A 15,928-nucleotide genomic window follows, 5' to 3' on the forward strand; every position below is an offset into this window, starting at 1 on the left:
GGCTGTTTAATTATATCTCAAATGTTCAAACACACACAATATCTGTTTTCTGCTTGTTGTTATAATGTGGAATATGCAAAAATTAAATTAAATTAAAAACATGCAGAAACCTCCCTGAATGGGAAACGAAAAGTCTTCACCTACAGAAGAGAAGTCGACTTGTTCTGGGTTTGTTTTTTTTTTTTAAGTTTTTTCATGTCATGGATGACTGAGAAGCTACACAAGCATTGCTGAATATGGGCAGAACAAGAAAAACTTGTACAACCGTCTGCTTGGGATGCAGTGGGACAAAATCAACATGGTTTCCTTGCATTTTAGTTTGACTTTTGTTCCCTTAATAAAGCCTCTTTGTTATTTTTTTTTTATTAACAGGATATTGAGGATAAACATTAGGTTTGTTTATACCCCCCCATGACAATAGAGACGGGGACGGGGACGGGGACGGGGGATGAGAGATTTGAGCGCGTATTGCCACCTCTGAGCGCTAAAGCTAGGAAATGCTTCCTGTTTTGACATGACTCATAATCTCTGGGAATTTGTGAGGGATTAGCTCCACTCATACGGTAAAAGCAAAGGCGCAACAGGATGTTAGCACAGCAAATGGGAGTGTGTCTGAGGAAAAGCTCTGCTCACAGTCCTGTTGGCAGGTTTTATTGAATCTTACTAATATTTGGTTTTAAACGCCTTTGAAATTAAAATTGTCTAAATGTTTCATAAACTTAAAGTGTAAGACGGTTTAGCTCAAATGTCAACAGATAAATATATATATAACTATAAAGAGACGTTTTAATAGTTTGCTGAAGCAGGCACTTCCTCCCTGAGAAGCTCTTTTCTTCTTCCTAAAAGTCACATCATGATGAAGGTTTAGCGAGCCTAAGTCTTGCCTTTTGTTTAATGCATTTCGTCAGCAGTCTTGACCTTGGCCATCACCAAAGCAACTGGTTGGGTGTACAGCATATAGGGGCTGTAACCACCACAGCCTGCACAACGTCAGCTTGAAGCTCTTTAGACGTCTTTGTGTGGTGTTTGACTTTTCTTCTACGAGCAGACTTCTGTCGTTAAACTTCTTCTAAGATCCACATTCTTGGAAATACTTCAGTCTTTTTTTTTAATCTTTTATCCAATAAAATGCCAATACTGGCTAATTTAAGGTATGTGAATATTAAAAATAAGGCATGGATGAGCAGCTATTCTCGCCCAGCACTTTCCAGTGCCTAAACCCGTGCTCAGAAGCGCAGTCTTTTGCTTCCATTTGATCTTGTGACTCAGACAGAGGCGATCTCTGTGACAATATATGGATTTAGAGCCATTGCGCCACCTACTTGTTAGTAGGAGGATCCTCGATGCGATTACCCAGCTGGGACTCGTGGCTCTTGCTGCGTGTCAGAGATATGTTGGGAAACAGATGCAGCACCTTGCGGGACGGGGGTGGAGGTGTACACGGCGGCTTCAGTCTGTGTCGCCTCTTCGAGGGCGGAGTTATGGGCGGCGTGGAGGTGTGTCCCTGCAGGCGGGCTGTGCGATACAGAGGCATGGGGAATGGATCTGTGAAGGGGCTTCCGCCGTGGATGTAGGACGCCAGCGCCTCCGGCGTGGGCGCCGCTGAGACTGAGCCCGAGCGGGGGTGGGGAAAGGTGGCACTTGGGGTAGATGGGGTGGAGTGGATGGCGGACGGGCGGGCAAGAGGGGACGGACTGTGGGAGCGAAGGGGAGTTCCCAGGTTGGCTAGCTGATCTGCAGTCAGCAGAGAGCCACTGTCCCTCCTGGTGGGCTCAGACATCCAGGAAACACAGTCATCTCTTAGTTCCCCTCCTGAAATAGAAACAAAAAAAACCCAAAACTGGTAGAGAACACAACGACAGAACACTGATGTATTTATTCAAATAGAGTCAACACAAACCTGATTCAGTGGCACTCTTCAGACAGGAGAGGGCAGCGCTGAGTTTAGCACACTCTTCTGAAGTGGACCCAAGTCGCCGCATTGAATCTCTCACCTGAGCACCGGTCATCAGGAGTAAGGAGTCCAGGGACAACTTCGCCTCTACCGCCTGCAGGAAACAACGCAAGATAAATAACTGAAGCTTTCATCACAGAAGTGAACAAACATAAAAAAAAAAAAACAACTCCTAAAGTTGGGCACTAAAATATTTTTAGCTGCAAGGCTTAAAATGCTAAATTGGAAATTCAACATCCAAAGTATTTGTTTTTGACCCGCAGATTTGAGGTTCTCAATATATTAGAGCTAAAATTAGAAGTAACACAAACATAATCTGACTTTAACCTTCATGAACCTAACCAGTGGAACTGAACAGTAAAATCTGCGTCGTTTGCAGTCATACGGGTGTGTGGGCTCTCTATCCTGTAGAATAATTAAAAGTTTTTGTGTTGACTATGGATTTAAAGAAGCCTTTTGAGGGTCGAACATTTGGTTTTGGGGGTTAGAATTCAGTCACGGTCGGGCTGAGTGAGCGCGTCGCAGTGAAGTGTCGACCAGCTTATCTGGAGCACATTCCTGGGTTTGCAACGACTCAAGACTCAAGGAACCCAAATTTGACAAATTCACGGAGGAAGCCGCCCACTACGAGTTGCTCTCGCCGGTCATGGAATCACTCCCTGCAAGTTGACGCGTGGGAGCAGGGAGACTGGATTCCATAAATAAGACAGCTACAATCATTGTAGTGTTTTTGGAACACCCATTACATAATGCAGCCCTCGCAGCGCAGAACAAGGAGACGCATTCCACAAATCTCAGTCTATTATCTCGTGTGACAATCTCAGTGGGTCATCAACGGGCCGTGGAAGCTCCGCGTCCATTAGGATATTTCTGTTGGGATGCAACACGTACAAATGAGCATCTATTATCCGACTGCAAACAGTCTTGTTTTCTTGCTCAATGCTCGGGTCTTTAAAGGGAATTCTGGCGTTAAGCCAGGAGCAAAACTGAGCAAGACGGAGATAAGAAAAGAGGACAAATAATCAGATACAGAGCAGCACCGTGAAACAAAGGGAAATAAATCATATGCCTGATATAAAATGATACATAACTAGTGCAGAATTTCTAAAAATAAACAGGTTATAGTAGGGTTGGGTGGTATCCATTTTTTAATTCAGTTAAGCCATCCTCAAATTATACTGTGGTAGACAGTATTACAGACTCCCTAGAAAGACTTATGATTTTGTCTTATCACTGCATGTAATTTAGGAAATTTGAAATATATTTTTATCCTTACTTTCTTAAATTAAAGACGTAACTTTATTTCATGGCTACGCATAATGAAACAAAGTGATTTAAACAACAGCTCAAACAAAAGGTTCAGAAAGTCGCAGAAACCTCAGAGTCAACATGTCATGGCTGGAAGTTACTTTTAAAGCATTCACTACGCTGCAGCAACGCAACAGAATCAACAAGTTGCATCGAAAGGTTGTTTGAATTTTAAGCCTATCCAGTCATTTTTGGTGTTCTCAGGTCTAAAAACTTTCAGCTGAAGACCTGATTCCAAAGGTGTGCTTGTAGCGAACACAGATGAAACCAGGAATCAGACTCTCCACAATACAACGTCAGCGATACAACTAGTTGTTCTCTCCGTCTCCACCACAACAGTAACAGGCTGCCCGACCTGTGCTGCTTTTCTCTTCGGTTGTCAAAGTAACAGAAAGCAGCGATGTGTACTGATAGATTTGGTCGGAGTCATTTTATAAGAGTTCTATCAGTAAAGACACTTAAATGTTTTTATCAGGCTTTACAACGAGCAGGTTGTGCGTGCAGTGAGTAAGTTGTGTAGTCACGGCAGTGTTCTCTCACGCTGATAACCACCGCATTTTCTGCAGTCCTCCTCCTAAACAGTAGGTGTCACTGCAGAGAAAATGCAGCCACATCGCAGCAATGACAGGAGGAAGTGCACTCTTCATACAAACGTCACTAGAGTTTCTTATTTTGCCCTTGACTGATTTTTTAAATTCTATCAGTATAAAAAAAAAAAAAAGAAAAGAAACGCTGTTGCTATTCTTGGACACTCGGCATATGTTATATATGTTATAACTGCATTACCGCCCCAAGGTTACAGCCCGGTCATCAAGCAAAGCATTCAATAGTTGATGGGATTTTATCAGTTTAAACAAGAACAGGAAGATATTCACACACAAAAAAAAAATATTATAAATAAAATAAATAAAGTAAAAAAAATGTTTATAAATATCTGGTTTAAGGCTGCACAACATTAAGAAAGAATTGTGATGTCTGATATTATTGTTTACCGTATTTTCCAGACTATAAGGCTCACTTAAAAGCCTTCAGTTTTCTCCAAAAACAACAGTGCGCCTTATAATCCGGAGCGCCTTATACATCTATAAAGTCGTAATGTTTTACTACAACTTTGGTAAGTTACAAAGCCGCACTGCTTGAAGCATTAAAGCTCAGTTATAGTCACGCTCTGAAGTGTTGATCGCACGGCGCACGAACCTGAGCGAGCGGTGGAGGCGTTTATAGTTGACGCTTATGACAGTGCAGTATCCTTCTGTGAATTTTGAACCGTTTGATTATCTTTGTGATCTCTCATAGAGGGATCATATAAATGCTGATACAGGCCAATGTGCCTTATATATGGCAAGAGTTGGACAGTGCGTCTTATAATCCAGTGCTCCCTAGTGTGCAGAAAATACGGTAGTATCGTGATGCCGATCTCTGTTGCGATAAACCCACATATTCCACACTCTGTCATCACTAACATCCAAACCGGGTGTGGACATCAAGGCCATTTAGAGTCCATTGGATTGATCAGTAAAAGTATTAGCATGCAGATCACGAATGCATGGTTCTTGAAAAATAATGGGCGGTGATTTAATCGCAGTGATAATGATAAATTTGCGATACGCTGTCTTGCCTTAATCTGATTGTATGATGTTGCTCATGTACAAAGCAGAGATGAGCAACAGTAAATAAACTTATAATGGTAGGATACAAACAATCCTCAAAATTCAGTCATAGGCTGCCCTGATTGTTTAAAAACCAGCTCTGTTTGTAACCAAGCAGCACTCTTTAGTGTTATTTAATGTAATTTTCTTACATTGACAGATATTTAAATGTTCTGAAATATAGTAAAAACTTAACCAGGTGTGATGAGACGGAACGAGATAACTGCTTCTATGACAAACCATCTCATGGGCCAATTAGAAAGCCAATTAGAGAGAAATGATGTGGCAATGAGCAATTCTATTCTGCTTAATAATAACATCTGCACTGCTATGTAATATCTAGCACTTTGCACGAATCACACTCGTCGTTATTAGACGTTTCTGTTTAGACTTGTCCTTCGGTGATAATTAAAATCTTTATTTCGGCTGGCTGTCATCTGCAGAATGAATTAATGCCATTTACTCGAGGGGGGGAAAATGAGCTGAATAACCGCAAATCAAATAAACTTGATATATTTTTAATGCCCGCGCAAATACTCGAAACTCTACTCCACTCAGCTGAAGAGCAGACCCGTCCTGGAGAGGCTTCGTAGAGAAGTGAGACTTGAACAAACATTTGCTTTTGTGGCACTTTTCCCACATAGTTGTGGAAAAAGAACTCTCTCACAAACATGGGATGAAGTTTTAGCTGGAACAAGCTGGGATGCGCACAAAAAAATACCCCACGGAATTTCAACATTCCTGCCGCGTGTGGAGAGTATTAATAAACCAACTACACAAAAGCTTCAACAAAGATCCGTATATCCGGACCACAACAACGAAAGAATCTCCTTTTTTGAAGCCTTTCTGATGGGAACCGATCACACATTCCTCATGTACGTGTGAACAGGGAGCTGAGTGCACAAACTGAGCATACATGTGTGTGTGAGACACAAATGCAGCCGTCCAGGCCCACACAGCACCCACCTCGATGAGCTCCGGCCGCAGGTTGACGGTGCGCAGCCAGTCTCGTAAGCGCGGGTAGCTGTCCAGGGCCTCGGGCCTCTCTGTCCCTGGCACTTTCTGCTTGCACTGCAGCTGTTTACAGATGTATTTCATCAGCTTCACCTGCAGGGAGCAACGGAGAACAAGGCACAGAGGAGAGGGGCAGGTTAGAGGCTAAAGCAGTGGAAGCAGGCGTTTCCTCTGAAGGGCTTGCCGCCACACCAGTGTTGGCACTGGACTTGATTCCATCTAAATAGCATAAAAATCTGAAACATGTTTTGGAGCAGAAACAGTTTGTATCTGCAAGTGAAACGACAAATACAGACTTCAAGCACTTCCTTGAACACAACAAAACCAGACGAAAAGATATCCTCATGCTGATTACAGGTGGGTGATAGGACAATATTAGATTGTGAAGAATTAGATTAGAACGTGTTGGCGATCTGCCAAAGCAGAGAGATCAGAGCATCGTCTATAAAGCACGTTTTATCTGTTGTAGATGAATCTATCGGCGATTTCTGAAATGTGAAAAACCGGGACGGAATCGCAGAATTGGACAGCAGTTGACAGCAAAAGATTAATATCTATGACCAAGCACTCAGGAAGTTTTGTCGGCACATAATTGACTCCAACCACAAGGAAAAAAATGTGCGACGACCTGAATAACCACAAGAAAAATATGCGACGACCTGAAGAACTGGTCACATCAAAAGAGTGGAGTGAGCCAATTTTAAATCATCGCCGAGCTAACGCCTTCACATCAGCAGAAATTAGACCGGTTTTTATTACACACTTTGGATCTGTATGCGCAGATTAAAATAGTCTGTTCCAATTGAATAAAAACTATGTTTTAGGCAAAAAGATTTACATAATACGGTGTCAGTCAAGTCAAGGTGAAAGAGGTGTACTGAAACTTCCAGTGAAAGAAGTAAAGGTCATTGTAAATAAAGCACAGCATCCTCCCTCTCCTCCAAAGTGTCAGTGAATCAAATAGGACAATTTTAATACCAAATAAATAAATAAATAAACTTGGATATATATTTGTCAACACAAACTCACTGTTTTCCACTCTAAACTCTGTGTACGTGCAGTGGCATCACCACTGTGTGTTTTTGTGTGCCCTCTGCAGACAAGGCAGCTAATTAGATTAAAAACTGCTCTCGTTTTCCCAGGGCAGGTCATCTACTGAGAGCATCTGTGATGTTGGCGAAAAGCAACTAATTCCCATCAATGTTCTCCCAGGCAGCATAAGTGTCGCATAAAGAGCTGATTGTGAGTACTGGACTCTCCTGTCACCGCTGGTTCTGAGACACGCTACGTCTTTTTGCACTTTTTTTTTTTTATATCTCAGTCATGCTGATCTAAAGTTTGATTAATTAATCAATGAAGATCTAGAGATACAGTGGAAGCATCACTTTTCTTTCCATCACATCTTCCCCTCTCCGGACAGCAATCGCAATGTGACCATGATGTGATGGTTCGATGGAGCGAAGGGAAAGAAAAAAGAATGAAAGACAGCGCTTTAGAGTAGTCCTGTCATCATCACTCAGGGTGACACCGTACGGATGCACAAAAACTGCCTCCCAATAAACCAGTCAAGACTAAAGCTTTGCCCTAATCTTCTCCAAAGTCCCAGATGATGCTAAAAGTGTGAGTTTGCTTCATTTAAAAGTTTGTGACTCATTCTCAAAGTCTTTAAACAGAACTCAGTTCAATGCTTTCATGTCAAGTGCAGTGGTCCGTCCTGTGAGTATTACAATGAACACCGCGGTGTTGGTTTGCAGTGGCCCGCATTGTGCAGCTCACCGTGACTGTATAGTGTGTCCTTATCTCTCTGTCTTATCTGAAAGAGTCCGTTACAGCAGGCAGCACCTTCGGATGAGCTGTGCACAACCAGTGAGCTCAAAACCCCCACTGCACACCTTTAGAGCGCTGCCACAACAATGGCGAGCGTGCGTCTTTTTCTGGCACATTCAACCGTCTCAATGACACCTCCGATCGGCAGCCAGACACAAGCCTGCACAACCACGCTTCTCTCTGAAGATGCGGCCTTGGGAGTGTAAAAAAGGCTGCAAATGAAAGCATCTCGCTGGTGAAAGAGACTACGGAAAATGAGGATGGAGAGCAGGTAAATGCTCTACGTGATGACCCTTACCCTGCTATTCAGCTCTGCAGCCATTCATCAATTATCAGTCGCACAAAGAACATTTGAAGGTAATAACAGCGAGTGTAAACTGATAAAAAGTGGCACTCTCATCCAGCAAGCAAGGGCTGTGAAAGCTGACTGGTAAAGATGAAATTAAATAGATACATTTTTTTATGTGCCTTCTTGTAGTCACTGGATGGTGTCCTGGAAGGGGTGCCGTCTGGGGATTCTGTTGTTCTCCTGGGTGACTTCAATGCCCATGTGGGCAATGGTAGAGGGGTAAAGGGGTAGAGTGGTAGAGGGGGTGATTGGGAGGATCTGATCTGAACCCGAGCAGTGTTGTTGGACTTCTAATACCAGAGTTATAAACTAAGATGATCTAATGTTGAGAAATGACAAGAGTTGTAGCCATTTTGGTCAAGCCTTAAAAAGGAACATTGTGAGATGTAACACAGAGAATATATGTTGTCTCAGCTACTACCACACCAAACTTTAGAACAATACCTGGTCAATTGTTTGAATTATTCCATGTTTGTGTTTTCTAAGGTTAGTTTGCTGGAGTGGCCATCTTGAATTGGTTCTGCTCCGAAAGCTAATTAGTTGTAATTGCAGATCCTATGATTATTATGATTATAAGTTTTCTTAGAATACATCCAATGGGTCATCTTACTAACAGACAGAGTTAAGTCTACATAATTGGGGAGTCTCAGCTACTACCACACCAAATTTTAGGTAATCATTTGCAAAGTTGGTTGAGTTATTGCCATTTTTGTGTTTTTTTTAAGGTCGGCTGGCAGGACCATCTCGAATCAGGTTGACTCCAAAGGTTAATCAGTTGTAGAGGTATATTTAATGATTACTTTCTGCAGATTCCATTAAAATCTGTTCCCTGGTTAATAAAATAGTTTGGTAACAGACACACAAACACACAGAGGCACAGGCAAAACCCTAATACTTTACCTTTGCCTTTTGAAGGCGGTTGGAAGGTAAATAAGAAGAGTTTTTTTTCCCATTTCCATTCGGCCAGAAATACTAATACTTCTGAACACATGGAAACGTAATGACAGACTGTATGAAGTGATTGGAAGTAACAATGGTATGCCATCGCAGTGCAAAACAAAATTCATGTTTAATCACCCATTGTGCTCAAGACAAGTACTTCAGGTTGCTGTATTGTGTGGAATGAGCAACACGCGAGAGGCATTTACTCAATGTGGCTAATGAGCTAGCCTCCTCCTTTACCTCCCTATACACTGGTGCAGAACTGTGACGTCAGGTTGCCTAGCAACCCCTCTTCTGAGTCGTCAGCAACATTTCAGTGGGATTTTCCCATACATGTGAAACGCAGAGCTCAAAAACAACACATCTTGAGAAATAAAATGTCACTGTGTGTCTCAGCAGGAACACAGCAGCAGTCTGATTAGCTCCTCTCTCTCTTTCACTCATTAGGACCCTAAATGAGTGAGATGAAAAGAATTACCACAAGTCCCCAAATCCCTCGCTGATATCAGCAACGAGCGCATCTGTGTTGAAAGCACAGACGGGCGCACGCAGCAAACCGAGAGATAATCACAGGCCCCTTTGCATTTTATTTTTGGTGCAGAGAGGAGAAAAACAGCGTTTGACGTGTGGCCCGGAGGTGGGAGGTGGGGGAGGAGAGATGGCGTCAGAGCCCACCTGTCAGCGGCGCTAAACAACACCATGGCAACGGCCTCTAATGCTGTGCAGAGATGAGTGACAGCCACCAGAGAGGGGTTGGGGGGAGGGAGGGGAGATCAGTCCCAGCGGCAGCCAGGCCTGACACAGCAGAGTCGGGGAGCCGATCCCACCGCCTCGGTTGTTTTCTCAAGCCTCTTGCTGACACAGGCACTTTGGTGCACCTGCCAAGGATAGCAAGGCCTATCTGAGAACTGAGCAACAGCGCTCTGTCCCAGCAAATGATATTTACACAGGAAGGTTGGCTTGTTTTTCTTTTTCCAGACTGACAGATGCGCAGGATCCACATTTCTTGTACATTACTCATTACTGTGCACCTCCCATTTAGACAGACATCAAATCTGTCACGGCCTCAGACTAAAACAGAGACATGAGTGATTGTAGCCACACATAGTAGAGGGCTGAAAAAAAAAATGACAGACAGTTATGCAGGGGTCAGGTCACAAGTAAGGGGGGCGGGAGCTGAGTATGTTAGAGGTACGTGGCTGGCCCAAGACAATAGCCCACTGCCCCTCCTCCCTCACTGCTACCACGACTGCAAGGTGATCCTGGACATGAGGGGTGGGGTGGGGGGTGGAAACTGTTAGTACTTATAAATATAAGGTGAATGTGTCCAAGCCATAACTATATGCACCTATACAGACAGACAGATGACTTTTGAAATACTCAAAGAGAGATTTATAGAATGTATGGCAAACCATTTTATCATATAATAGTTTGACTTTTCCTATTCATGTCTATGGGGCTTTTAGCTCCAGCTATCTACCAATTAATTGTTCCCATCTAAAATGAAAAATGTGGATATCTGAAATAAAGGAAGTCGTATTCCAGCTATGTGCAACATTCACTGGAGATCAGAGGAATGTATATGCGGTGCGTCCAGATGTTCATCTTTCTCTGCCCGTGGTTTGACTTGGGGTCGTTTTTTTTGTTTGTTGTGTCTTTAGTGCCTCCTTTTTAATTTTATTTTAATTTTAAAGCAACCAACGTCGCATACCACAGCTCGCTCAGTCAGTGTGGTCACACAGATCTGGGCTACACCCCGTCACCAGTTGAGGAACCTGGTGGACTCTAGAGATGACGAAATCTACGTCATACTGGCTGAACGATTAGAGCGAACACATAACCACTAACAACCATGTTTGCAGCCTCATACTTTTGCAAATGTGGAGGCTTTAAAATATATATATTTTTTTTTTACTGGCAGGAATATATGTTAGGTTTTTTTTAAACAAGGTGAAATGCTATTAGCTGGTAGGAGTTCGGTTTGATCATACGCTGTAACAGCTTGCTCACAATACTGATTGTTGATGGGACTTTGAGTAACGTTTGCCAGTAGGATAAGAAAATATATTTCAAATGTTATTAGCATTTTGTTGTACAACAGGACTATGTTCCTTCTGACTGGGAGTGAGCAAATCCCTTCCTCCCTTACGAAGAACCAAAACAGACCGCAAAATTACAGGATGCAGCGCTCATCTTGAATCACTTCAGGAATAGTTCAATGCATGACTACAGTGCAATTCCCACATCAAGCAGTCCACTCTTATTGGCTACGACTCCCTTACTGTAGGGGAAAAGAGAAAAAAAAAAAAAGGGGAAAGAGTCAGGGTCAGTGCTGATAGCCACCAGAGTTGTGTTTCCTCTACACCCTGATGTGAACGACATTCTCCTCTGTCTACTTCTACAGCTCGAGCAAACACCGACACACACACACACACGCAGTGGCTCGTCATGTCACAAGTGGCGGCCCAGACGATTGGCTCCGATTCGCCCCTCCCCTTTCCTGCCTGCTCTCCCCTCTTGCAGAGGCTCTTTGCACGTCATTTGATTTTCTTACTTAACAACCAACCCTGAAAATGCGTAGGAAGAAAGACGTCTAAATATAGACGCAGCCACAACAGCTCGCACCACGAGCGTGCCGCAAACTCTCTCTCTCTTTTTCTCACCCCCCCCTAAAACGCCATGAGGAGACAAAACGGAGTGATGCTTTGCTGTTTGCAGAGCACTACAGGATGCACTGTCCAAAAGGATAAGACACTAAATTGCTTTTATGCAAAATCTGAATGCCCCACAGCACTTATTTAGGACTATGTAAAACACTTTCAGATCGCATTTAAATGGCTATTTCTGTTTCTAGGTCATGTAAATTTATTTTGATGTCGTTAGGAAGCCTATACCTTTCTAACATTTCTAACCAAGGCAGTGCAAGAGGACGTGAGAAAGCATAAATCAGGATTACTAAAGAGCTACGGTTAAAGTAACGCAGAGGCAGCACGAGAAGCAGACAGGGACCGAGCTGAGTGGGATTAACATGTGAAAAGTGAAGTGCCAGTTAGCACTCCATTTGAGAGGCCAGTATCATTATCCTCTCACTAGACGAGACTGAAAAAAAAACAACAAAAAAACACGCGTGGTTCAAGTGGAATAATAAAGCTCGCTCAACGAGAGAATAAAGCCAGTTCAAGCCGCTCTTGATTGCACTCCAGCGCAATAGGGGAACGATAACCCCTGAGCATCACAAGCGACCTTCTGACCTCGGACAGATTGAGCAAATTCAGCGCCTGAATTAGCAGCTTTGGTCGTAATTACATCTCTGCTTTGCTGCATCTGCTCCAGAGCCACGCTCGCACCACGTAGTTACAGCTGCGGACCTGCGCGCTCGCTAGAATCTCAAGGCGCCGGCAGGCCACCCGTCCACGTCCCCCCCTACATCTCGACAGAAACAGAGCAGCGAAAGAAAAGGCTGCTCTCCTCCGTCCAGCGGTTTCCTGAAATCGTCCCCGAAACCGTTGCCGAGCACCGAATGGTTGCCGTACCATGGGACATGTGGCGAGAGGACTAAAGGCAAGAAGTGAAAGTGCATTCTGAAGCCAAGTTGCACAACAGAGTGCCTGTAACGGCATAGGAAGTAAGGCCGTGTATCTCCACAGAACCGCAAGCAAGCCCTGGCAGGTTTGTGAAAAGAAAAAAAAGACACCCTGGCAACAAATCTGATCGCCATGTTTGATGTTGTGGACGATTCAGATTTATAATTGCTAAGCTTTCTTCGATTTCCTGATAACGCCGTTCTGTTTTTACCATCTTAAGAGACAGACTTGACGACAACTAAAATTTGCACCCTAAAAAGGAGGGATTTTTGTCCAATTTTAAAGGGCCTTTTGCTGCTCTTATTTTTTATCAAATCTACAGCAAAACATGATATTTTTCTCCTTGTCAGATTGATAATTACTAAAACAAGTCAACAGTGATTTTGGTATAATCTTTGGATTTTCACGTAAAATAAAAAAAAAAAGAAAAGAAAAACAGTTTGTACTCTGATAAAACAGGCAGAACGGAGAGGAAAGAAGCTAAATTAGGAAAGCAATATCACTAGATGATGGAGAGGTGCTTGTTGATCTATTTATGGTTGAAGTCCCATTAAAAAAACAACAAAAAAAAAGGCATCCAACGGCGAAACTAAGAACATTTTCAAAAAGACAAACTGTACACAGTTTAAGTAAAGTTTCTGTAACTCTCCGTTAGAACTGTGACTAAACATACAGATAATTATTTGCATTACACTGTGTACTCTGTAGTTGCCTTTTGTTTTTGGTTTTTTGATTCACTAATGCCCGAGACTGTATGTTTGCATCGGAGGTCCTTTAGTGGAAATATGAGTGAATGAAAAGAAAGAAAAGAAGCAGACGACGTACAGCTAGTTGCCCTCTTAAATCAAAAGATCTACAGGACCCTTTTTGTGTGGAGCAACTTTAAGTCAGAGGTTCTTTGAAGCCCTGATCTCAACTGAAGGAGCCAGGAGAACTTAAAACTCCCCTAGTTGTTCTGAACCGGAAAGCTCAAACAGAAATTATTTTCAGCTTTGTGAGGGCCGCAGACCAGCAGAAAGTCACTAGAAGTAACAGCAAACATTGAGAGACAGCCGCCGGCAACGTCTCCCAGGCAAAAGGGGAAACCAAAAGGACCAGAGAACAAGTTTTAGGGTCTTCCGAGAAGCATGTGAGAGCAGCACTGCGTGTCCATTGTCACGCAGAACAATGCCGGTGCGAAAAACGTATCTACGACACAACATACCTCAGGAAGTACTCTGCCAGATCACGTCCTGTTGCACTGACAAGGCGCACACGAGGACGGATAAAGAAGAGTCGAAAGAATGTCGACGCGAACAAGCCGAGACTTCGCGATCCCATCAACCAGTCGGGGCTTGCGTCGGATAACCCTACACCTCGGCTTCAGGAAGCGAGAAACGGAGCCAGCGTGTCAGCCGCAGACGCTCTTACTGAGCAGAGAGAGTAGGAGTGGGTGTGAGGTGGGCTCAGAGAGACAAGCGAGAGACCAGCACATCAAGTCTGTTAGGTTTCCATTCCAATTGCTCTTTTTTTTTTTCCATTTACTGCAACGCTTCACAACTAGAGTCAGTAAAGATTTGCTCCCACATAGCAGATCTCTAGTTTCCACCTGCAGCATACCAGCCAGCTATGGAGTCATTTAGAAAAAGTCGCTCCAGAGAATACAAAAACATTCATCATCTGCCATGTTCCATGTGCTTCTTGCGGGAATCTGTTCCCCCCTCCCCACCGCTGAGGAAATCAAGTCGAATGGAACAAGACCACCGATACGATTTAACTCGGCAAATAAATAATGACTTAGCTTTAAAGAGCTAATTTATTCCATTAGCTGCGATTTTTTAGGACATTAAAAGCCTTTTGAGAGCAGCCGATTGTGTCTCGGTGAAACTGAACGCCCTGCGCTCTCTGGAACGCTGGGTTTTAGGGCCACCGGAACGATTGTTCGTAGGGGTGTTCAGTTATACAGAAATAAAACGGACATGGATAATTGATAGCCTCCAGCCAATCAGGACTGAAGATTCCTTTTAGCCAAGGTATAAGGCCTAAATAAACCATGAACCAGAAAGCCCTTTTACCATCTATCACATCTGCATTGGGAGCATTTTTTTGGAGCTTTCATCTACCCTTTAAATGTACGTCTCTGCAGACAGAGTTGTAATGTTCTACTGCTTTTTTTTTTACATTTCCATGCGTTATGTCAGGCTATTTGTACGCCACCATGAATCTTCTCCGGCTTTACGCCTCCTTGACAGAAACAGGACCCCCTTTCTTTAAAAACAGGGCTTTGTGAAGGGTTTGTGAACAATGAATATCCTACCTGAAGTAGATAACTTTTTGAATGCCTTTAATTGGCAGAAGTAGGAGTTTAATAGCGACAAGCTAATGGCTAATTGACAAGCTACAGGCTAGCTTAGCATTCAAATATTGATTCAGAGACACACAAAAACAACTTACAACAACAACAAAAATACAAATAAACAAGAAATGCTTCACCAGTGCAAAGATCACTCTGGGCTGACAGCGTCGGAGTTTGTGTATTTCAATAAACAGCAGTCATCATCACGAATCTGTGCACCGATGACTTAAGAGCATCTTTGCTAAATTGCTACCAACATTACACGGGGAATGATAACAAAGAAATAAAGGAGAAATCACAAAAACTGGACGTTGATCTCTTTTTGTGTGTGTGTGTGTGTGTGTGTGTGTGTGTGTGTGTATAGCGGGCCTTGAGTGGCCTCATTCGTCCAAACCTAGGCCAGTTCTCAAGGCGCTATCTGCACCAGGTAAGATATTGTTTAGAACCCCCACTCCGAAAAAGCTTCTCTGTCAGAATGCCTGGTCTCTGCAAAGAGATGGCTGTGGGGCACACACACACACACACACACACACACACACACACACACACACACACAGACACACACACACAAAAAAAAAACTCAAGTCCTTTAAGCGACAGATTTGATTCAGACGCAGGATAACATCAACCTTTTCCTGCCTGCCTGGTTTTTGACGGGGCGGTGGGGAGGTGTGTGTGTGTGTGTGTGTGTGTGTGTGTGAGGTGGGGGTGGGGGGCAGATAAACGCGTCTTCTCGGCCTGGCTGCCTGCTGCCTGCCTGTACAGACACGGGCTGAGTCCAGTAGCAGAGAAAAGCTGTATCAGATTATTGAATGTGTGCCATTAGGCCAGGCTGAACTGAACGCAGCCGCGCGCACACGCACGCACATACACACACACACACACACACACACACACACCACGGCGCAAACGACACAGAAGGTCACGCAGATCCAGCTGGATCCCAGAAATCAACCTGCCGCTCGG

General features: G+C 43.6%; 1 protein-coding gene across 4 annotated transcripts in view; it reads right to left on the reverse strand.

The window, feature by feature from the left end:
- LOC108233907 (kinase suppressor of Ras 1) overlaps positions 1-15,928 on the reverse strand; it is a 25,842-nt gene that overhangs the window by 9,074 nt on the left and 840 nt on the right. For 3 of the 4 annotated variants that reach the window (XM_017412682.3, XM_017412681.3, XM_017412680.3), the window contains 3 exons: positions 5,878-6,018; positions 1,901-2,048; positions 1,323-1,812 (listed from right to left, as the gene is read on the reverse strand). In XM_017412682.3, the coding sequence (XP_017268171.1) occupies positions 1,323-1,812; positions 1,901-2,048; positions 5,878-6,009 (770 nt within the window). In that variant the 5' untranslated portion in view covers positions 6,010-6,018. Of the gene's footprint in view, positions 1-1,322; positions 1,813-1,900; positions 2,049-5,877; positions 6,019-13,831; positions 14,016-15,928 lie in introns of those variants that run through there. The other variant, XM_017412683.3, reaches the window with a different exon arrangement.

The sequence above is a fragment of the Kryptolebias marmoratus genome, linkage group LG13, assembly GCF_001649575.2.
Source record: "Kryptolebias marmoratus isolate JLee-2015 linkage group LG13, ASM164957v2, whole genome shotgun sequence".
NCBI classification, from domain to species: Eukaryota; Metazoa; Chordata; class Actinopteri; order Cyprinodontiformes; family Rivulidae; genus Kryptolebias; species Kryptolebias marmoratus.